Source organism: Drosophila tropicalis, unplaced genomic scaffold (genome assembly GCF_018151085.1).
Source record: "Drosophila tropicalis isolate 14030-0801.00 unplaced genomic scaffold, ASM1815108v1 contig_109, whole genome shotgun sequence".
Classification (NCBI taxonomy): Eukaryota; Metazoa; Arthropoda; class Insecta; order Diptera; family Drosophilidae; genus Drosophila; species Drosophila tropicalis.
In genome coordinates, this window is record NW_027172455.1 from 264,629 (window position 1) to 289,823 (window position 25,195).

The 25,195-nt window shown below is 34.9% G+C and overlaps 1 protein-coding gene across 1 annotated transcript in view; it reads left to right on the top strand.

The window, feature by feature from the left end:
• Window positions 1–25,195, top strand: part of Utx (Utx histone demethylase) — a gene marked incomplete at its 3' end in the record, with an annotated part of 233,247 nt that overhangs the window by 122,391 nt on the left and 85,661 nt on the right. Inside the window, exons 8-9 of the mRNA XM_068285047.1 lie at window positions 4,561–4,741; window positions 12,620–12,871. Coding sequence (XP_068141148.1) covers window positions 4,561–4,741; window positions 12,620–12,871 — 433 coding nt within the window. The remainder of the gene's footprint in view (window positions 1–4,560; window positions 4,742–12,619; window positions 12,872–25,195) is intronic.

The window sequence follows — 25,195 nt, forward strand, 5'->3', positions numbered from 1 at the left end:
AAACGTTCTTCCACATTGATGGCTAATAGGTATGGAAAGAGTTACCAAAAAAGTTGCAAGGGTATACAAACTTTGACGCGGTCGAAGTTAGCCCCGGCCCTCTGGCTTGGATTCTTATTGCGATGTTTCTAGGATCGAACCGTTTGTTTTTCCCGAAGACAAATTTCATCCCACATTAAATTTAAAAATTGATCTGCCCTTGCTTTCACTATTACTTGGTTTAAATGAGCTACCTCTAACTAGGTGCTTTTGTAAGACTGACTTTGCCAGCCTTAATGAAAACATTGCTACTACCGATTGGACTTATTTGTACAATTGTAGAAATATGAACTCAGCTGTTCGTTTTTTCTATGATACTCTGAATTCACTCTTTGAAATTTGTGTGCCTCTTGGTAGGCTGGAGCGACTTAACAAACCTCCCTGGTTCTCTCGTGAGTTATCCAATTTGAAAAATGTGAAGACACAATATTATAAGAAGTTTAAAAAAACACGTCGTTCATCAGATGATGCTCTGTATACAGTCGCTCGTTCAAAATTCATGATGCTTAATACACAATGCTATAAGAATTATCTTCAGCGGTGTAAGATTCAGTTTTCTTCTGACCCTAAACAATTTTATAACTTTGTTAATTCTAAACGTAAGATCTCTGTGCACCCATCTTTTTTGTCTTTTCAAAATAAAAAAGCGAGCACTGATCAGGCAATTGCCGATATGTTTGCGAATTTTTTCAAAACAACCTATTCCTCAACGGAATATCGAGCAAGTCCGTATCCTTATTATTTAGAAAAGGTTAATTGCATTTTCAATCCAGTGATTGATGAAAGTTCTCTTCTTAGCTAACTTAAACTAGTTAAACCTAATTATTCTCCGGGGCCAGATGGTCTTCCTGGATGTGTACTCAGGTTCTGTGCAAACGCATAATGTAAACCCATTTTAAAATTGTTTCTATTGTCTGTCGAATCTTCCTCTTTTCTATCTATTTGGAAGGAGTCGTATATCATTCCTCTGCATAAAAATGGCAAAAAGTCCGAAGCCTCTAACTACAGGGGTATCTCAAATTGTCCGCTATTCCGAAAGCTTTTGAGAAAATTATAACTTCGCAATTGCAACATTTTTGCAGCTCTATTATTTCGCTATCCCAACATGGGTTTGTGAAACGTAGATCTACAACCACTAACCTTTTAGAATTTACATCAATATTTATCAGGGGGTTCAAAAATGGTAAACAAACTGATGTCATATACACTGACTTCAGCAAAGCCTTTGATTCCGTTAATCATACCCTATTACTTTCTAAGCTGAGCGACATTGGGTTTCCTTTTCCTTTCTTGGGTTCGAGAATATTTAACAAATAGAAAACAGAAGGTACTTTTTAAGTCTTCTTTTTCCGATTCCATTTCTGACTTCTGGTGTACCTCAAGGTAGTCATCTTGGCCCTCTGTTTTTCACATTATTCATTAACGATCTTCCATCAGTCATTGTTCATTCGCGTGTGCTTATGTATGCTGACGATGTCAAGCTTTGTCTTACTTATAAAGATACAAATTCATTTAGTAGGCTACAAGCTGATCTTAAAAACCTTCAATCCTGGTGCCAGTTTAATCTACTAAATCTTAACACTACCAAATGTAAGGTAATGACTTTTTTTCGTAAGTCTCCTCAACTGGTCACTTATTTTCTGAACAATAGCCCTTTAGAACGTCTAAATTATATGAATGATTTGGGCGTACTTATGGACCATAAGTTAAATTTTAACACCCATATTTCCACCACGGTCGCAAAGGCCATAAGTGTCCTGGGTTTCATTAAAAGATGGTCAAAAAAATTTGATGACCCCTATACAACTAAAGTTCTTTTTACTTCGCTTGTCCGTCCCATTTTAGAGTATGGATCTTGTATTTGGTCACCTCAATATGAGTCGCACCAGATTAGACTTGAATCCGTTCAAAAGCAGTTCTTGCTATTTGCTCTTCGTGGCTTAAGCTGGGATCGCAATGTCAATTTGCCCTCGTATTCTAGTAGACTTCTCTTGATTAACCTTCCGTCCCTAACTAACCATAGTATTATGCTTGGTGTCATTTTTATGCACAAGCTCCTAATTGGTGATATTGACTCGCCCGAGTTATTAGCTCAGGTAAATCTGTCGGTACCATGTAGACGGAGTAGACATCCTTTGATACCTTTATCCCTTAGTCGTTGTTCTTCTAACTATGCCTTGCATGAACCTTTTAGGATCCTCTGCTCTGATTACAACCTTCTATTCCCTGTAATCGGCTCAGAGTTTTCTATTAATATGCTTAAAGCATCTATCCTATCCCATTTAGTTCATGGATAGCTATAGTATTATTTGTTTGTCTGTTTTTTCTATTGTGTATTTGCCCACGCGATTCGTGGCGTGCGGTCGGTCGGGTGGGAGGTGGGCAGTTATCTGCTTGGGCTCGCTCGTAACAGGCTTTGTCCTGGTGTCGTAGGGGCCACTTGAACGTACTGCGCATAGTATCGTCAACGTCCGCTAGAAAAAAGCAATCGTGTTTTCGAACGATCGTTCCTATGGGAGCTATCTGATATAGTCATCAAATTTGGCACAGTCGTTTAAAACTGTAATAAACTTACTAATATTACATTTCAAGTCAATAGCTCAAAAAATACCGAAGTTACAGTGCCGCTCAACTGAATAGGTTTGAAAAATATATCTTCTATTTTTTCTTCTCTCTTTGTTCCTATGGCATTTTTTCCTTCTCTCTTTTTTGTTTTGAACTCTCATTTGGTTACCCATAATATGACAAAAAAATGTAACGGGTTCTATGCAACGGTAATTCAGAATTTTGCTTTCATCGTGAAATTCGCTGAATGTGTGGTCTATTTTTAGCTCATCTGATTAGGTTTGACAACTTTGACTTCACTTTTTGACTCACTGCGTGATTGAAAACACATAATTTCTTTGGTGTACTTAAATTTAAAGTAATTGCTACCATTTTTTATAAATATGGGTCGCGGAAAATCTTTAACCGATTTTGAAAAAGGTCAAATTAAAGGCTATATTGAATCTGGCCTAAAACATAATGAAATAGGAAAGAAAATTGGTCGAAGCCAAAACGTGGTAAGCAATTTTCTTCGTAATGAAGCAAATTACGGGAAAAAAATGAAAGGAGGAAAAAAAATATGCTACAACGGCATCAGAGAGGCGTCTAATCCTTCGAACTGCTTCGAATTCCCACCTCTCTGCCAGTAAAGTCAGGGATGAATGCGGTGTAAATGCTAGTTTGGCAACGGTAAAAAGAGTTATTCGGAATGCTAAACACTTAAAGAAATTAAAAATAAAAAAAAAACCTCCTCTTAATGATGTACGAAAGGAAGCACGACTTCGATTTGCCCGGGATCACATGACTTGGAACAAGGAGTGGAAACCTGTGGTCTTCTCCGACGAAAAAAAGTTCAATCTCGACGGACCGGACGGCTATAACTATTATTTTCACGATATGAGAAAAGAGGAATGCTTTTTGAGTCGTCATCACTCCTGTAAAGGAGGCGTAATGGTTTGGGGAGCCATATCGTTCTATGGAACTTGTGAGCTGCAGTTTGTTTCATCAAAGATGAATGCGAATGTCTACAAGACTGTGCTCCAAAAGGCTTTTCCCCAGTTTTCCGAAATTTTTGGACCTATTCAATGGACATACCAACAAGACAACGCCCCTATCCATACAGCCCGGGTGACAAAACAGTGGATTAAGGACCAGAATGTCAACTTGCTCGAGTGGCCGCCGTACTCCCCAGACATAAATATTATAGAAAACATTTGGGGACTTTTATCCAGGAGAGTGTATGAAGGGGGAAGACAATTTCAAGACTCGGCGACCCTGGTTGAAGCGATCAAAAAAGCCTGGTCAACTATTTCACTGAGTGAAATTGAAAAATATTACGATTCCTTATCAACTCGAATGTTTGAAATAATTAAGAATAAGGGTGGTCATACCAAATATTAAATAATGCAGAAATAGTGTCTTTTATTATTTAAGTTAGCAAGTGCCATGAAATATTGCTGTGAATAATTTTTTTTTATAGTTTTGTTGGTCAAACCTATTCACTTGAGCCAAAAAAAGTGTAGATTTTCAGTTATGTTTTTGAAAATATAATAAAAAAAATTTAAAAACCGAACCCAAAAGAAAAAAACGTTTGTATTTTATAAATAATTAATTGTTTCACTTAACAAAAATTATTTGGTTCAAATCCGAGTCCTCGTTATAAAGATATTAAGTTCTAAGTTTAAAAATTAAGTGAAACCTATTCAGTTGAGCGGCACTGTATTGAAAATAGATGTCACTAGATGTATTTTCAGAAAAAAAATGGTCTGGTACCGTTTGATTTTTGGTGTTGCACAGTGTAATTTGCCGTTCTTATGGGTTTTAAGCTTAAAATCTACCCAAAGTCTTGTTACGTGCCAAAAAATGTTTAAAAATACCGTAGAGTTTTGACAAAATCCAAATCAAACTATGGGGAAACACAATCTGTTGTTAATATTTACAAAAATCCATTTTCATTTCGTTCATTTTGTAAAAAAGGGTGCTGTATCAACAACAAAACCAACCCACAGATGCACTTCAAGCATACATATGTGCAGTTCAATTGGACAAAGAACATAAGGCAGCCTGGACAAATTTAGGAATTCTCTATGAAAGCTGTGGTCAACTACGAGATGCGTATGCCTGCTACCTAAATGCTACAAAAAAATACTCAATTCAGGTATGAAATGAAAAAGTAATTGCAATTCAACAAAGTTGTTTTTGTTATATTTGTTTCCGGTTAATAGGTGGAAAGTTGCAGAATGAATTTAATGTGTTGCTATCCAAATATTGTATGGGATGACAATGCCACTAACAATCAAGAATATTTATTTCACTATTGACCATACTGCCGTCATGAATGTACAGTGGCGGACACGACTTTAAGAGGTTTTTTTTTTTTAGTTCTGATTTTCTGGACTCCTAAATAACTTAATCAAATAATTTCTTACGGTTCGTAATCTGAACACATTAACCAACAAATTACAGAAAAAATTATTCCATTAAGTTTTTAAGGAGCCGAGAAAATAAAAAAAAAAAAAAAAAAAAAAAACCTTTAATTCGTGTCCACCACTGTATGTAGACCGGATGGCCTTAAGTACGGCTTGGCTATTCACTAAGAGGTTTATTCACGACTTGTGCGTTTAGATTGTCAGCGACAATGGAATATTCTTCAGTGGTCTGGAAGGGTTCGATAGGTGGATCCGAACGGATACCGCTGCTCCCACTCTGTTATCCATTTTGGATCTATTTTTTTTATATGTTGACAGCTGAATGGCTCAAGTTTGGTCTTGCCTACAGTCGTTGGGACCAGACAACTGCAATAAGCCACCAGTACTCAAGGTGGACCGGGTAAATGTTGGGTGATTTTGACACCAGTGTGTTTTTAACCACCGCACAAATGTGTACAATCGCTCTTACGAAAATAATTGTGTGTTTGTGCACACAAGCTGCAAAAGTGAGTAGGTATTTTTTTCGCATATGTGTGTACGGCATGTGCCGGCGCTTGAGCTTCGCAAAAAGGTAGGGTGAAAAGACATATACAAAAACTGAGTCATAGAATGTGTAGAGTGTCACCGAACTTGCGGTGTCTTATAATAACTTATTTTGTTCATTTAAAATATTGTAAAAACATTACATTGCTTCAAAGCATTAATATAATTAACAAACTAAAAATATTTAAGCTTAACATAATGGAAATATAAACATTATATCCCTTTAGAGAAAATTTAAAAAGATTATTTTTTCGTCAGTGAGTTTAATAATAGAAATAAAATTACAAATTATTATTTTTAAAAAAGAGTGCAAAAAGAGCAAATTGTCTACCGTTTTCTAACCCAATCTATTTCTTTTTCCCGTTATTATGTTTCCCGCTAAAGAAAATACTCTTTCAACTGCAGCACAACTTGATGGTATTGCAAGAAGTTGCAATGCTAATTTACTTAATAAGGGATAACAATTTTCTTTGGTTTTAAACCACTCAATGGGTTCGAAATCCTCGGTTTAAGAAAGTCGTTCACCACAATAACTATCTAATTCTTCTAGGGGCGATTTCAAATTTTTATTCGACTGGGCAATCAAACATAACCTTTTTAGGAATCATTTCAAGTTGAGAATTTGGACTATTTGCCGAAGGTTCATTTGAAAAACAAAAATAATTGCTCATTTGATCAATGCCAAAGGTTTTAATTTCTAATGAATCCTCATGTTCCATGTTTGCTGCTGGAGGATATAAGAAAAAAGCCGTCTGGTGCCAAATGCCTAAATTTTCCGTCCAAATCGTGTTAACACTTACCAAAATTCTTGCTTTAAGAACAGATATTAACGAAATATCTTGAGAATTTGGCTCGCAAAGAATCTTTATTTTCGCTATTGAGGGCAAAACAGCACAATGACGGAGAGCTGCATGTTTGTAATTCTTTAAAGATTCTCTCAAAATCTTCTAGAAGTACTAATATTATTTTTAAAGTCTTTGGCCTCCCTCTGTCTCACTGTTGCCCAGTTTTTCACTATTGAATTAACCATGTTGTAATTGGAGCTCCATCGACCTGGACATGAGATTTTTAACGTTGTGTTTAATCTGTGCTGCAAACTTGCTTTTTTGAAATATTTAAAAATTTTTTTGCAGGCGCATAATATGTCCTTAAGCTCACTTGCTTCGTCAAGCAATTTTTGTAAGACATTTGAAAATAAATGACTACTACAATTTAATCTAATATTGTTTTCCGAAGCTTTTTTTACATTGGTGCCCCTTCTGTCACAAATTTTATGTTGGTTATGTTTTCGACATTAAATTGTGTAAAAATGGATTTCAATTTTTTTTTAAATATTTTCCCCTGTCGATTTTTCAAAGTTCATCGTTTTTAGGCGCCGATTTATGTCATTCAATTGAAATTCTTTTCAATAATACAGAGTGACACCTAAAAAATTTCTGTTTACGTATTGGTCAGTCCACATATCAATGGTAGCCGATACTGCATTATTTTCTGATACTTTAATATCATTCTTACTATTGGCCGCTTCTCTTCTGCAGCATTTTCCGCATTCCGACTCAATGTTGTTGCATCCGGCAGTAGGTCGTCAATGTCAACGTTAGCTCCATAAGTAGCACCGACTTTCACAAAGAATTCCACAAGGCTGCGAAAACCAATCCCGTTTACCGCGGAAAAAGGCCGACAATTCTGAACCACCCACTCAAGGCACTTCTTTGTTGCTGTATTTTTGTCGAAGTTTAAAAATTTTTCTGCTTCAGCTGGCTGTCGTAAAGATAGACAACATTTGTGCCGCGACAAATTTAATGTCTGGTTGGAAACAAATTTCAAGACCTTTAAGATTGTAGGCCGTCATCACTGCACAGGCAAAACATTCCAAATTTAATTTCCATTTCTTGTTCTTTTTCTTCCGCATGCTGGATGCTGCGATTGACACACACAGTTTATGTAGCAATGCGTCTGTGTGTGTATGCGTGTGCTCAGCTGTTCTGTAAATTTCAAGCAATGACGTAGTAGGTTGTCTGGAGCGCTGTCGATTTGTATTGACCATAACTCCTGTTCTGTTCATCAGATCTGACTGAAATTTCGGGATCTGATGATATACATTCACCCCAGCATACTTACGTTTGAAGCAATAGCGTGAAAAGTAACGAAGTTTTTGACAAAAGTCACTATTTTCGACCGATCGTTCCTATGGGAGCTATATGATATAGTCACCTGATCTTGATTAAATTTGGCAGAGTTGTTTATAAGTGTAATAAGCTTACTAATATTAAATTTCACGACAATAGCGCGGAAAATACCAAAGTTATTGAAAAAAGTCACTGTTCGTGACTTTGACATTTTCATAGGAGCTACATATATGATATAGTGGTCTGATCTGGCTGAGATATATACAACCCCTGCAGTATATACATATAAGCCTACATGCATGGCATTTGAACTCGTCTCGTCGTGCTGATCAAAAATATATATACTTTCTTTGGTCGGAAATGCTTCCTTCTATGCGTTAATATACTGTTTTTGCAAGGGTATAAAAACTAACTTTGAAAAGCCAAAATAAGGTTTTGTTATTCAATAGATGTGCTACATTTTGTTGCACAGTATTGTGCAGTGGCGAGCGCGAGTGGATAAATTTTGTCAAGTTGAACTCAAATGACTGTAGAAACTAAAGTGTTTTAAATGTATAAGTTCAAAATCGATAATAAAAAAAAAATTAGCTTTATAAAAACTGATCTCGTAATAGAGGTTCGTCAAATATATTTAAAAAGAGACTAACAAAAATAGTTTTCATAATATTTTCCTGAGTGTTAAAAACGGCAATGTTTTTTTCTGAAATAATTTTGTTTTTAATTTTATAAAATTTTGATCAAATTTCCTGCATATCGAAATAACGTGGCAATAATTGATAAAAATAATTTATAGTTTATAATTGATAGTAAATGCCTGTAAAATTTAAAATTCAACTTAACAAATATGTATTCACTCATACTAGGCACTGAACCTAGTCGGCGGCTCAGTGGAGACCTAGGTAGGTGGACTTTATCTCCGATGAAGCAATACTGAAAGGTAGTTCCGTCGGGCATAATGGAAACGATTGCGGATAACGAATATATTTTTTATCTATATATTATTTTTTTTTTCATACTAGGCACTGAATATTACTATGGCATAATAGAAAAGAAAGCATACATACCTCATGAATTCTGAGTATATTTGCCAAACATTTGTGTTATGTTTTTGTCATCATATTCTTCATTTACACTTATAGCCTACGATTGTGAAGTATAACTATCCCCCATTACTTTCTTTTCTTGTAAGTTAATTGGGTAAGACGATAATTTGTTTGATTGGACGGGGTGTTCTTGTAAATTTAAATTCTGAATGATTTGGTCCTGCGGATCTTTAAATGCATTTGCAATCGGGAAGCCTTGAACTAATCGATTTTCTTCAATATTGTCACATTTATCTCGTTTTGCAGGCAACGTCTTGGATTAGCGTAATTATGCAGGTATGGTGGTGGTGGTCCCTGTAAAGAATTTGCAACTAATTAGTATGGATGATATGGATATTTTTTTTCTAAATGAGAAACTTCGATTCTGTTTTATATATAATTAAATATCTGGTTTTCCCAAAGAGGAAAAAAAAGATATTGTGAGTTAAAAGCAACGTACTTTATTATTTGAATGAAAACTTAAAACTAAGTTACAAATATGTCTTATGGTTATATTTATAGGCTAAATTTGTGAGCCCTTTAGTGGCGTGATTGATATTCATGCGATTTGATTGGCCCGAATTTAAATGCTGAATTAGCGTTCACACTCTTTGATTTTGAGGGGGACAATTGTTATTGCAAGTGTCAAATTGTTTATAAAAACGGATGTTTACTTTAACGTTATGAATTTTAGGGGGCGAAAAATTTATATGTTATTGTGTATTGGAGTTGGATATATGACTCCCCCATCCTAAAGAAATTAGCCTGTCCTCAGGCGGATGCATTGGGATATAGCGAGCTTTTCTAAGCTGTATAGATTGGAGTATCAATTTTGTTTATAATTGGGGACTCAATTTTTTCAATAATTCAATTTTTTCTGTGGGAGATGTACTGTCATTTGATCGAAAATGCTTAATTATTAATTTTTGTGGCATTGTCTTAAACTTATAGATTAAGTATGTACTCAAACTTATTATAGCCAGTACAAAAGTGGTTAATGTAATAGTTTGAAATACAGTATAATTTTGGTGTGTTCGTTAATTATCTCTTTTGTTTGGATAAAGGAAATAGGTTCTAGCCTGGTTATATTGTTTGTTACATAAATGCTTTGGCTATAGTCAAGCAATGATTTTATTATTGATATTATTTAAATTTTTATTATATTATTAACTTCTATTTTTAAGTCATTTTTTACGCAATTTCGATTAAGTTTAGTTTTTGGTATGCTCCATGGTACAATTATGTTTGGTTCAATGTAATTAGTTTGAAAATTCTTATATGTTTTAGTGTATTTACAAGTGGTTGGGATTTAATTTAAAATGCCTATTATACATTCATTAGTATTTTTATTGAACAAAGTGTTGTTGTCAAAATAGTATTTTTCGTATGAATTCTCTGTCAAAATATTTTTATTTTCATCTGGATAAGGAAGTATCTCAATAATAGGGGTTTTTATTATTTCTCGAGGAATGTTTGAAATGATAAATATCTCGTTTGAATTTGGTTTAAGCCATGTGGATGTTTTTGTATTCAATAGTTTTTCCGAATTAACATGACTTAAGTGATTATGTTTTAAAAGTTTTGGGTTGAAAATTCCTAGTCTAGTGAGCTGCATGCCCATTTCTACGTCTTTAATGTATTCTGTGAAATGCTCAAAACTAAAGATTAGAACTTCTAATCTAACTGATATTTCTTTTTCTTCCGTGAGTTTGTTTGTTACTTCTAAACCTTTATTAACAGTGTCTATTACGTAATTTAGTTCGTTTGCTTGTACGCTATTGCTTTCAAGATTATTTATTTTTATACCCTTGCAAAAAGGGTATATTAATTTTGGTCAGAAGTGTGCAACGCATAGAACGAAGCATCTCCGACCATACAAAGTATATATATTCTTGATCAGCACGAAGAGACGAGTTCAAATAGCCATGTCCGTCCGTCCGTCTGGATCAACGCAAACTCCTCCTAGACCGTAAGAGCTACAGAGCTGAAATTTTGCACCTAGGCTTGTATATACTGCAGGCGTTGTATATCTCGGATTCAGCCGGATCGGACCACTATATCATATAGCTCCCATACAAACGCCAAAGTCACCAACAATGACTTTTCTCAATAACTTCGTTATTTTCAGAGCTATTGTCGTGAAGTATTATAAAATTAGACAGTTTATTACCCCTATAAACGACTGTGCCAAATTTGATCAAGATCGGGTGACTATATCATATAGCTCCCATAGGAACGATCGGTCGAAAACAGTGACTTTTGTAAATAACTTCGTTACTTTTAACGCGATTGCTTTCAAATTAAACATTTGTTAGTTTAATATATCTGTTAATGACTGTGCCAAATTTGATAAAGATCGGGTGATTATATCATATAGCTCCCATAGGAACGATCGGTCGATAACAGTGACTTTTGTAAATAACTTCGTTACTTTTAACGCGATTGCTTTCAAATTAAACATCTGTTAGTTTGATATATCTGTTATTGACTGTGCCGAATTTGATAAAGATCGGGTGACTATATCATATAGCTCCCATAGGAACGATCGGTGGAACAGTGACTATGATCAATATCTTCGTTATTTCCTATGATTGAAGGCCATTCTTTCGCAAAAATAAGCCATTTTAGATAAAACGTTCTTCCACATTGATGGCTAATAGGTATGGAATTTTTTTGTTTTAGTGGTGTTTTGTTTTGTTGATTTTCTGGGTTTTAGTGATGTTTCGTTTTGTTGATTTTTTGTTTTGTTCGCACACAAGTTGGCGTATTTGTTTCTCAATTGGATTTTATGGTTGTAACACACAGTTGATGATATTTTCGCGAACAGTTGGCGTAAATATTTTTTCACTGTTGTACACTTTTGAGCACTACCCATAAGTTCTTGATGTCGGATCGGAGTTTTACAGTGATTATTCACTAATTCTATGTAACACACGGATAATAATTCTATGTGTAACACGGATAGAATAACTAGTTCACTTTTACCGATCCTACCGATTGCGCCAATTAGATATCTGGTTTTCCCAAAGAGGAAAAAAATATATTCTGAGTTAAAAGCAACGTACTTTATTATTTGAATGAAAACTTAAAACTGAGTTACAAAAATGTCTTAGTGTTATATTTATAGGCTAAATTTGTGAGCCCTTTAGTGGCGTGATTGATATTGATGCGATTTGATTGGCCCGAATTTAATGCCGAATTAGCGTTCTCACACTTTTGGTTTTTAGGGGGACAATTATTATTGCAAGTGTTTAATTGTTTATGTTAATTATGAGTTAGCGTTCACACGCTTTGATTGTTTATAAAATTGTTTATAAAAACAGATGTTTACTTTAACGTTATGAATATTAGGGGGCGAAAAATTTATATGTTATTGGGTATTGGAGTTGGATATATGACTATATACATATATATATATTCTTTATAAATAAACATAATCAAAAAACAGAATCAAAGTTTTTCATTTAGAAAAAAAATAAGAGCCAAACAACATCGGATGACTTCTTTTGCGCCACCTTGTATTTGCTTATTGCCCTGGCTTATCAACAGGATAACGACGTAAAACGCAACTACAAAATTTTTAAAACTTCGGTTAGAGGTCAATAAAGTAGACATTGGATAGATGCACTGCACCCTGCTCGCTGCAATTGAAATTTATAGATGTGTTATTGTGGCGACTTCAAAATAGTTGATGTGGCATGTGGTTACTGTTTGTTTGTTTTTTTTTTTTTTTTTTTCGTATTTTTAGTACCGCTGTCTCCTAACAAACTCATCTATCATCGGCTTGGCCGAACATTTCCCATTATATATGACCCTAAGTTAACGATAGATATGTATTGATTTCATTTTTCAGAGTACCTATACAGACGAAAGATTATGTATAAAGAATGACAGATTGACAAAAGGAATATTGCAGAGGGTGAAGTTTCTCCAAACTCAATTGGGACAAGCACCCCTGCCCAGTATAACATCAAAACGAAGACAGCTTTGTTCCATAGAAGAGGCTTGGAATCTTCCTATTTCATTGGAAATGAATTCTCGGCAGCAACAACAGCAATCTCTTCAAATGCATCCAAGACAATGTACAAAGAACACACCTTTACAGGTAATTACTTTTTTATTTAATACGGTTCAATATATCATACACGTGCGGTCTTGAAAACTTCACCATTGGCATCCATGCCAAATGTCATAGCAAGCATGTGCCATTTCGAGCACGAGCACTCGGCCTGATGTTAAACACAATTATACGTATCACTTAAACGATTTTAGTCCAATTTTAATAAATTTGGATGTCGGTGGAAATTATCAACACTAATTGTTGAGCGAATTTAGTTTGTATGGTCTTTGAAAAAACACTTTTATCTAAATCGCGAAGGCGGAACCGGGCTTTGCAATATTACATAAATTTTCAAAAAAAATTGATTACCGCAGATATTACACGAGTTTTTGTACCATTTGATGACTTTGTAATAGTTTTCAGTCTTTAGTTAGATTGCTCATAACTCATGATTCATTTTGTTCACCTATAGTGTTAATTCTTCTACCATTTTATTTTTGAACTATTTAAATCTCTGGTCTAAAAGTAAAAATTTTCAAGTCAGTGGGTTACCCATGATAGAAATGTTAAGCAAAATTGCAAGATCAGGCATCCATGTATTGCAGATTGTTAGAGGCTGGTTTGTGTGTAAGGCGCCGCCCATAAATGGCGATGCTCAAAAAATGACCATAATACGTCTTGAATAAACTAAAAGCAAAATATATTGGTAAATGGTATTAATATTTCAAAACGTCTCCGCGCCATGCTACCGAGCCAAATCTGTAAACAAAGTTTTTTCCTGATTCTTTCACCTGTTTATACCCCTGGGGCGTAATAGAAAATTGGTCAAGCTATTTGTAACTCAAAAACGGAGAGGTTTCCGACCTCCATTTTGAAATCTATCGGAAAGAAACTTTATATTTCGGCTACTCATAAATTGAGCCCTTCTGGGCATTTGTGGCACGATTCGAGTCAAAGCTAAAAGCAGCAGAATAGAAACCGAAAGAAGTTGCAGCTAAATGTTGTGAAGAAAATGGCGGGGATAAGTTGAATGGGCGTGACACTTAATTATTTTCATTGAGCAGTTTTTTATTAAAAAAACAGTTTTTTATTAAAAAAACAGTTTTTGCCTCTCAATAAATGTACAAAAAAACTTGCAAGGATATACAATAATAAAATTGGTCAGATGTTTGTAACGCATATATATTCTTGATCAGCATGAGAAGCTGAGTCGATATAGCCATGTCCGTCTGTCTGTCCGTCCGTCCGTCTGTGCAAATCAACTTCACGCCGCCATCTTTAGAGCTATCGGGATGAAACTTTTACTTATTGCTAGCTTATTACATGTACATACATATGTGTGTGGATCTTATAATACAGAGATGACTTTGGTAGAGTGAGGATGCACGGTGGGACTAATGTTAATATGATTATTGGGAGAGCTCCCGATCTCTTAGCTGTTTTCTACTTAAGCTACTTAACCATGGCTGTATGTTTCCTATGGCCCATACTCCTTTATAAAAAGGTCTGGTTTGATGAAAACCCTCATTCTCCAAAACATATCTGTCATTGCGCAGCACTTTTGTCACTTTATATGCCCCTTTGATTTTAGGAATAAAATTTTTAGCCAGTCCTGGAGTGAGTGGAAATTCCTAACCATCCTCATTCAAATTTTTAGCCAGTCCTGGAGTGAGTGGAAATTCCTAACCATCCTCAAATCGTCTGCCCTATACTTAACTGGATCTTTTCTTTTGGAGTCTACTTTTAACTTGTTATAGGTTTGTACTTTTTCTATACTCTTACCCGCCTCCTGTCTTGTTTATCTAGGCTTATTTTGTTTAACTCATCGAAGCTAATTTTCAATGCGTCTATAACATTTCCTCAATTTTCAATGCGTCTATAACATTTCCTCTTTACTTGGTTGCTGACTAAGTGGCCTTTTAAACGTATTGTTAAGTGCATATTCAACTGTTTTTTAGATTAGATTCAGTTTAGCGATCATTGGACTTCTATTCACGCTTTATACTTGTTTGTTGGTTTGCAGAGATTTGCGATTTTGATGTGTTTAACTTCATTTTTGACTTAAAAATCTTAAATTTTTGTCTAAAATTGTCCAGTCTTTCAATAAGAAGAATGAATTTTATTGTCTTAAAATTTCTTTAAATTCTTTTTCTGCCTATATTCCTTGTTCATATATTCCACCACGTTAAACTCCATTAAACTTGTTTCTCCGTATCTCTCTAACAAAGACTTGTTCTGAACGATTTTTATTTACTTTCACCCTCTCATATGATTCTTCATTACTGTCGCCCTCCTCGTCAAATTATTTCATGGGTGGTCTCCTTGAGTTGTCCCTAACTCATGTCCGGAATAGTCGTGACAGATCACTACATCTTGTATTTGTGGTGGGTTCTTCCAACTGGTATGGGAATCACCGATTTGGATGAATTTTGGATATGTTGTAGAATACCCCGTCATTTGAAGCTATGTGAAATATTTCGGCGCACTATTCTATATTTTCCTGAAAAATCGGGTCTAAAGTTATAGCTTCGGTGACTTATAGGTAAAACGCCGAGTGGACTTTAAGCAGCAAGGTGTGAGGAGTAGAGTTCCTGCCTAAAAGTGAGGAAGTCCTGGTTCAACCCCCGCTCGAAACTTGTTAGTTTTGTTTTATTCTTTTTTTTACATTTTCAATAATTGTCTATTGCTATATGATATAGTGGTCCGATCCTGACAATTTTCATACTTGATCTGCTCCAGATAATAAAAAGCACACAAAAAAAAATTTCACCCCGATAGCTCTTAAGATGGCTGAGTAAAACGCATACGCACGGACGGACAGACGGACATGGCTATATCGACTCAGCTTATCAAGAATCAAGAATACATATACATTATGGGATCGAAAACGTCTCCTTCTGTGCGTTACAAACATCTGACAAATTTTATAATACCCTCTGCAAGGGTATAAAAAGGTTCTATCTCAGTGTCGGCATTTGGCTCCATTTGGCTATTCACTCTTCTTATAAATGATCTTCTCGTGTGCTTATGTACGCGGATGATGTTAAGTTTTACATATTGTCTTCTTGCCTGCTTCAATCCGATCTTAACGACCTTCAGATTAGGTGTGAAACCAACCTAATAAACGTCAACGGCTCTAAATGTAAAGTTATATATTTTTACTTATGCACTCCACACTTGTCAACTTATTATCTTAACGACACTCCCTAAGAGCGGTTAGATGTGATCAATGACTTAGGTGTTCTTATGGACCATTAATTAACATTTAATCTTCATAAAGCTAATCTAATCTTAGTAAAGCTATGATTTCTCTTGGGTTTTTAAATTGATGGTCAAAAGAATTTGACGCTCCGTACACAACCAAAGCAATTTTTCGGTATTTTGAGCTTCGTGGTATAAATTTGGATTGTAATGTCGATTGCTTGGTGCTATCTGTATACACAAACTTTTATCTATTTGTACTCTGTAGACCTTCCATAAATTTTAACTCTTATTCGCTAACTCTGGCTATGACACCGAACAAATACAAATAGCGCACAAACCGGAGTATATTCAACAAGAAAAATAATTACAATGGATAAGAGTAATGTAGTTTATAAAACACCTGAGTAAAGAAACTAAAAAAAAAAAAAACTGTGATAAAATGTATATAGAGACAACCAAAATGAGGCTAAAAACTATGCTGCACAAAATAAAAACTGTTAATTGTAAAAATTAATTCGTTATTTTCTAAGCTGTTGTCATAAATAATAATAAATTTGATCAGAACAGATAAAGTGGCTGAATGCTCCGCATTGCTCCAGCCTAATATTTGTAGGCTGTGTTTACTCAAACATAAGACTCTACGTATATAGAACGTTCTTCCACTTTGACGGCTATATGGACTGTAAGATTAACAAAAAAAAAAATTACAAGGGAATACAAACTTTGGCGCAGTCGAAGCCGTTGTGCAGTTTCCTTTATCACAGTTATCACAGTGTGAATTCCGACCATATAAACTACATATAGTTATAAATCCGATTCTTTCATTGATTAAAAAAATTTGGATTGGTGAGACTCAAAAACGATCTTTATTGAAACAAAGCGTCTTAAGAACTAACTTATGATTATTCATACAGATATGATTAAAGTTCGGTTAAAAAGCTTTTGATATTAGTATTGGGAGCTTTTTATCTGGTGACAAGGGATCTGGATTTTGATTGGCTTATTGATTTTTGCTAACTAAGCGTTCTCACGCTTGGAAGATTTTTGGGGACATTTGTTTATAGGATTTTTGTTTAGTCTCGCTTGCAGTAAACATCCGCTGTTTTCTAGACTAAAGGGGGGATCAAGTTATGTGGGTGATTGGAGTGGGAAATTGAGTGGTGTGAGTGGATGGAGTGGCGGATATATTACTCCCCCAACACGTAGAAAATAGCCTGTGCTCAGGCGGGAAATACAGGGTATAGAGTTGGATGTGCTTGCTGTGTTGCAAGTGAAATTTCTTTGGATGGGGACAATTCATGTAAAACGGGATTGTCAAAAGCTGAGTCACTTGATTGTACAAAAGTTTCATCCTTAATTTGTGTAATAATTATTTTTTTTGATATTGACTTAAATTTATAGATAAGATATAGGGTTAAACTTATTATTGTAATTATAAATGTTGTGGTAGTTATGATATTAAATATTTTGTTATATGCAGTTTTTTCGGAAATGATTTGTTTAGCTTGGATATAAGAGATTGGTTCTAGTTTTGTTACATTATTGGTTACATAAATGTTTTGGGTAGAATCTTGTAATGTATTTACTATTGATATTTCATTTAACTGCATAGCACAGTCGTATATTTTTATTATATTATTTCCTTCTATGAATATTTTATTTTGGTTACAATTTTGTTTTAAATTTGTTTTGGGCAAGTTCCAAGTTACGATAATATTTGGTTCTACATAACTAATTGAATTGGTTTTGAACATCTTTGTGTATTTGCATTCTGCTGGTTTTTGTGTAATAATGCCAACTATACACTCATTTATTTCTTGTTTTTTGGTTGATTTTGCATAAATTTTATTATTTTGAATATAGTAAGTTTCTTGAATGTTTTCTGTTAAAGTGTTATTATTTTCATCTGGATAGGATATAATTTTGAATAGCGATGTTTTAGATATTTGTCTAGGTATATGCGAAATTATTAATATTTCATTTGTGTCTGATTTTAACCAAGTAGATGTTTTTATGTTTAAAAGTTTTTCTGTATTTATGTTAAATATTTCTTGATGGTTTAAAAGTTTTGGATTAAATATTCCTAGTCTTGTCAACTGCATTCCTAACTCTATGTATTCTGTAAAATGCTCTAAGTTGAACATTAGTATATTTAGTTTTTTGTCTGCATCCTGTTGAATAGTAAGATTATTTAGGAGTTCTATGTTTTTGTTGACTGCTTCAATGATATGATTAAGTTAATTTTTTTTCGGCGCTATTTGCTGATAGACTATCAATTTTTTCTTCAAGTTCTTCTTTATCGTATTGGTCTAAGGTGCCGAAAAGATATTTATGTGCTGGGCCTATTATGTTAATAAGTCCTCGCTTATTTCTTTTTATTATTTTTATGCCGTTCATTTCGCGATTTAATTTTTCGACTAAATACTGAATGTGGACTATGTTTTTATATGGTTCTGACTGCTCAACCAAGTTGTTGTAAGTGGTTTGTATATTGGTTAAGTTTACAGTTAAATAATAATATTCGAAATCTGAGGGTAAATCCATGGTTCCTGTTTTGAATACAAGATATCCATTAGGTGCCTTTATGGGATTAATTTCAATGCTTTGATTATGCGTCGAGTGTACCATTGATAAGAGTAGAAATAGTAATGTTGGGATCTCTGAAATTAATTAGTATATTTACTTTGATGAGTTTTCTTTTTCTTTTTGAATTTCGATTTGTAGTGTGTTGTTTGTCTACCTCGGTTTGTTTCAATATAATGTTTGTCGTCAACTTGGGTAATTTCCCCTGTTTTCTTAAAGGGTGTTGTCGTTTTCGATCTAACTAAAGGGGCTTGTTTATACTGTGTATTTATTTCAAAATCGTTCCTATTTTCATTTAATTTATCAATTTGTTTAGCTTTGTTAGCTTGTGTATTATAAAGAGGTGTGCCTGCGTAAATAAAGATATCTGCTGGTGTTCTGTTTGTCGTTAGATGTTTGGTTTTATGGTTATATGTGTAAAGCAAGGGTGGGCACGTAGTGGCTCTTTTGGCTCCCGTGGCTCTTTACCGGCAGAGGCTGGGCAGAGAAAAAGGTCATTTTTTGGTCTCGACGCACACAAAAATTTGTGTGTCTCGAGTTTTATGACGGGTCATAAACGACCTTTTTTGGGTCGAGCGAGCGATCGTCGTCGAACTTTTAGGCAGAGGGACGGCCAAGTCCCGAATTTTGCGGGGAGGGGGAAAAAGGGACGCGATCTCGAGCTCGCAACTTTTAGACAGAGGGACGGCCAAGTCGCGAATTTTGCGGGGAGGGGGAAAAAGGTCGCGATCTCGAGCTCGCAACTTTTAGGCAGAGGGACGGCCAAAAACCGAATTTTGCGGGGAGGGGGAAAAAGGGACGCGATCTCGAGCTCGCAACTTTTAGGCAGAGGGACGGCCAAGTACCGAATTTTACGGGGAGGGGGAAAAAGGGACGCGATCTCGAGCTCGCAACTTTTAGGCAGAGGGACGGCCAAAAACCGAATTTTGCGGGGAGGGAGAAAAACGGACGTGCGGGTTGTCCTTTGTCGAGTCGAGATGTAATGCTTGTGTACACTGACAAAAAAATTTATTTTTATTTTATTATTTTCAATTTCAACGAAATTTCACTCCTGTGCATCATCTATCAATTTGTCATAATTTATTTCTTCATTACTTAACGCTGTTCGCAATAAGTCCAACAGAGTTCTACTCGTAAGTTTGGACCTATACGAATTTTTTATATGTTTGATATGGGAAAATGCAGCTTCACATATATACGTACTTGCAAAACTAGATTCTAGTTGAAGCATTGACCTTTTTAACGTGGGGTATTTATCACTTGAAACTTTTTTCCAAAATTCTACACCTGAGTCCTTGATCGCAAGTAATTCGTTATCACTTTGTAAGTCACACAACTCTAACTGAAACAAGGGACTTTCTTCTTCGATATTAACACTTTTAGCATTTAAAAATATATTAATTAATTTTCTGATTTCGTGAAAGTCCGTAAATCGTGCATCAAATTCTACTTGCATCCGCTGTATATTTGCACAATACTTCTGAAAGTTTAAGAAAGGACATTGGACTGAGAGCTCCAAGCAGCTTGGAAAATGATTTAAGCAATTTTTACTTAAGTCGTTTTCCAATACAACCATTTTCCTCTTAAATCCATCAATCAACGATATCATGGAAACCAGCGACTGCTTTGGTGTTTGCAGTTGTACATTTAAAACATTTAATAACCTCGTAAAATCAGTTAGGAACGCTACGTCAGATAGAAATACTAGATCCTCCAGCTTTGCCTGCAAAGACTCCGAGTTTCGCACACTTTCTTTCAGAAATATGTGTATTTCTTTTCGCAGGGAAAAAAATCTATCAAGGCATTTTCCCTTGCTGAGCCAACGAACCTCCGTAAACATGGTGAGGTCTTTATATTGTGCTTTGAGCTCAAGCATGAGGCTTCGAAATTTTCGATGAGTCAATGCGTTATGTCCTCCTCTAATTTTGTTTATAATCTGTATAACTGTAGACATGGCTTCATTCAGTTCCAATGTTTTTGCGCATAAAGCCTCCTGGTGAATCAAACAATGATAAAATGGAACATTTAGACTCCTTTTTTTGAACTGCCCTTTAAGTCCCTTTATATCACCCCGCATACTCCGAGCTCCATCTGTGCATATTGAGGCCAATTTTTCAAATCCGACAATTCCGCTTATTGAAATATCTATTGCTCGGAATATATCCGCGCCAGTGGTTGTTGAATATAAAGGTACCAAATTCAAAATATCCTCGGTAACTTTAAAGGAGTCGTCAACATATTTTACAAAAATTACCAACTGTGCTATGTCGTTAACATCACAACTTTCGTCGATGGCCAATGAAAAGAATGCACAGTTTTTTATTTTGTCTGTTAACCTTTCCTGCAATTGATTGCTAATACAATGTATTCGTCTAGTGACTGTTCGACGAGAAAGTGGAACTTTTGATATTATTTGACTCATTTCGGCACCCTTAGCATCAAAACACTTTAACATTTCAATACAGGTGGTTTTCAAAAACTCACCATCCTGCAAAGGCTTTTGCGCTTTCGCAATATTATAGCTTGCAATATAAGATGCGCGCAAAAGACTTTCACTCATATTACCGGATTGTCCATTATCTGCATCAGGGGAAAGTGATATCTTCAATCTCGATATTTAATCTATTCTTTCTGTGGTATCCAGTAACCTATAGCTGTCCATGTGTCTTTTTAAATAATGCCGTTTTATGTTGAACAATTTTTTTTGCGGCATAACTAACTTACATAAAAGACATTGTAATGCCTGAATTTTTTTATTTACCGTAAAAAAATACGCCTTCTCCAGTTCACTTATATTATTTAGGTCCATTCTAATAAAACAGATACAAAAAGTCTTTAAAAAGACTGGTTCCTAATTCACACACTATATCTTTAGTTGCACACACTTCACTCAATACTTTTTTAAACACTACACTTGCGGGACCTTTTAATATTATTTACTTGGCTTAAAAACACTCAAAAAAAAAAAAAAAACACTGATTAAAACAACTTGAGGACAACACGACGTTAAGGAGGATTAGTTTAAACTGAATCGCGCAATTTTTGTTATGGTAAAATATACCCATTGATAAAAATTAATTTGCCTAGGTACCGGACTTCCCTAACAGGTATTTAGGACGCCAAAATTCCCCAACCGCTTAGCGGAAAATACCTGACCACAGGACACCTGCAAGCATATCCGGTGGGTTTTTCTTTTACCCAAAAGCAGGTATATATGTACCCGCAGCAAAGGGGTAAAAAATTAAAAAACCCCAGGAAATGCCAAATTTTCAGAATGTCTACTTTATCCCTGACTTTCCAATAATTTTAATAACCTGTATTGGGGAAGCTAGAAAAAATTAAATGATTTGAAATAAAATTTTTTTGTCAGTGTACACAAGCATTACATCTCGACTCGACAAAGGACAACCCGCACGTCCCTTTTTCCCCCTCCCCGCAAAATTCGGTTTTTGGCCGTCCCTCTGCCTAAAAGTTGCGAGCTCGAGATCGCGTCCCTTTTTCCCCCTCCCCGCAAAATTCGGGACTTGGCCGTCCCTCTGCCTAAAAGTTCGACGACGATCGCTCGCTCGACCCAAAAAAGGTCGTTTATGACCCGTCATAAAACTCGAGACACACAAATTTTTGTGTGCGTCGAGACCAAAAAATGACCTTTTTCTCTGCCCAGCCTCTGCTGCTGATGCTCTGGCTCCCAAGTTAAATTTTCGTGCCCACCCTTGGTGTAAAGGATAGTTTCAAATTTAGTTTGCTTGTCTTCTATACTAGACTCTGCATTAATAACTCTTAGCTTTTCGTTTACAGTTCTGTGGAATCTTTCCACGTCTGAAACACCATTTTTGCTCGATGTTATACTTATATTAACGTTTTCTGATTGTAGCCAATTTTGAAGAGCTATGCAAATGAAAGCTGAGCCTTATCTGCTTTGATTTCTAAGGGTTTACCCATATCGTTAAAGATTTTTGTGATTGCTCTTTTTGTTTCAAGCCAATCTCGACTTTTGACTTCGACTAAAGTCGCGTACTTTGAATAAATATCAATACAAGATAAAAATTGTTGATTGTCGATTAAATAGAAATCCATTACGTATTTTTCTCTAGCGTTAAATATCTCTGGGGTGGTTTCAAAAGATAATTTGGTATTTCGGTTTTCTGATTTTGATAAATTGCAAATATGGCATTCATTAATGAAATTTTGAATTAATTTCTGATAGTCTGGATAATAGTATTTTTCTTTAAACCAGTTGTGAGTTTTAGTGATACCTGGATGAAGTAATGATTTATGGTTTTTAAGAATAATTTCTTTGAATTCTGCATAAGTGGGAATGTCTTTTAATTTGTAAGTGGTTCTCAATGTTTTTGTTTGGCTGTCTGGGTTAATTATTTCAAGATAAGCTTCTTGAAGTATTTGAAAATCTGTGTCGTTTTGAATATAAAGTGCGTTATTTTTTGAGCATAAATATTCCTTAATAATTTCTTTAGCAAACTGATTGGTCATTTCTACATATGATATTTCTATCTTCGTTTTGTGAAAATAGTGAGTAACGTTGACTTTATTTTCGTTGCATTTATTGAATTCTATTTGACGATTGTAATAATTCAGGGGTTTTTCTGAAATGGCTATTAGGTTTTCGTTATCTTCTTGAGCACTATGTACTGTAGCTCTAGAACTACTTATTTCTTCACCTAAAAGATTTTCATCTATTTTTACTCTGGAAAGGGCGTCTGCCACATAATTTTCTTTTCCTGGTAAGTATTTTATTTTATAATCAAATTCGTTCAATTTTATTTTCCATCTCTGTAATTTCATGTTAGGTTCTTTGATATTGTCCAACCAGACAAGGGGTTTATGATCACTTAGGATTTCAAAATGTCTACCGAAGAGGTATGGCCTAAAATATTTGGTTGCCCATACGATAGATAGTAATTCCTTTTCTATGGCTGAATAATTAAGTTCATGTTGGTTTAGTGTTCTACTACCATAAGAAATAGGTCTATGGTCTTGTGAGAGGAAAGCACCTAAAGCTATATTGCTAGCATCAGCGGTTAGAAAAAATGGTTTTTTAAAATCGGGATATGCAAGTATGGGATCGTTCATAAGGAGGCATTTTAATTTTTCAAAGGATGAAATATAATGTGGGTCGGTTATGTTAATCTTAGCTCCTTTCTTTAATCCAAGGGTTAAAGGCTTTGCAATGTGTGCAAAATTTGGAATGAATTTACGGAAGAATTCGCATAAGCCTAAGAATGATTTTATTTCTTTCGGGGTTTTCGGGATTGGAAATTTTAGAATAGCTTTGACTTTGTCTGGGTTTGGTTTGATTCCTTCTGTAGTTATGACGTGACCTAAAAATTCTGTTTCCTTTTTCAAGAACTCGCATTTATCTAATTGTAGTTTTAGATTAGCATTGCGCAATTTAGCAAAGACCTTTTTTAGTGATGCCAAATGTTCTTCTAATGAGGTGGAATAAACAATAATATCGTCTAAGTAGACTAAACAATCTTTATAGATTAAGTCTTCTAATAAATTGTTCATACATCTTTGGAATGTTGCTGGTGCATTTTTAAGTCCAAATGGCATTCGTGTGTACTCGTAATGACCATGTTTAGTTGAAAATGCGGTTTTTTTCGATTGATTTAGGGTCCATTTGGATTTGATGGAATCCCTTGGCGAGGTCAATGGTTGTAAAATATTGACATTTTCCAAGTTTGTCTAATATTTCATCCATTACTGGTATTGGGAACTTGTCATCGACGGTAATCTCATTTAGACTACGATAGTCGATTACTAGGCGGAACTTTTGTTCCTTGGATGCGTCCTCTTTTTTAGGTACGATCCAGATTGGTGAACAATAGGGCGATTTCGATTTCCGAATGATTCCCTGTTCTATCATTTCATTAATTTGTTTATTGACTTCTTCGTCAAAGATTTGTGGGTATTTGTATGGGTGTTTGTAAATTGGGTCTTCGTGTTTAGTTCTGATGTTGTGTTTTATTGTACTGGTAAAGGTCAAATTTTCACCTTTCCTATACTGGATATCGCTAAATTCATGCAATATTTTCTTTAACATTTCTATTTCTTCTGAATTTAAATGATCAAGTCTAAATTCGTTTCTTTCCTCGATACCGTTATTTATTTCATGTGCGAATGCTTCATATTCAAACTCTGGGGGAGGATAAGGTATTGATTCTTCTTTATTGGTGTATTTGAAATAGAATTTGTGATTTGATAATGTTACACTATTTTCTTCGTAATTAATAACGGCCTGACATGCTTTGAGATATTTTCTACCTAATAGTATGTCATATGTTGATGAAAATTTATGGCAATAAAATTTTTGATGGTTGGGGCAAAGCTTGCTTGGTGCAAAAGATACGCTTTTGTTAAGCTCAATTATTCCTTTTATTGTTTGAACATTTAAATTTTCTGATGTTTCTGGAAAATTGAAATAATTTTCGTTGATAATATTTATTGAAGAGCCTGTATCTATAACGCACTTTAAAGGAATGTTATTGATTTTTAGTTGGACATAGGGATTTGATTGGAGGTATTCGGTTGATCTATTTGATCCAACTGTTCTGTCTGAGC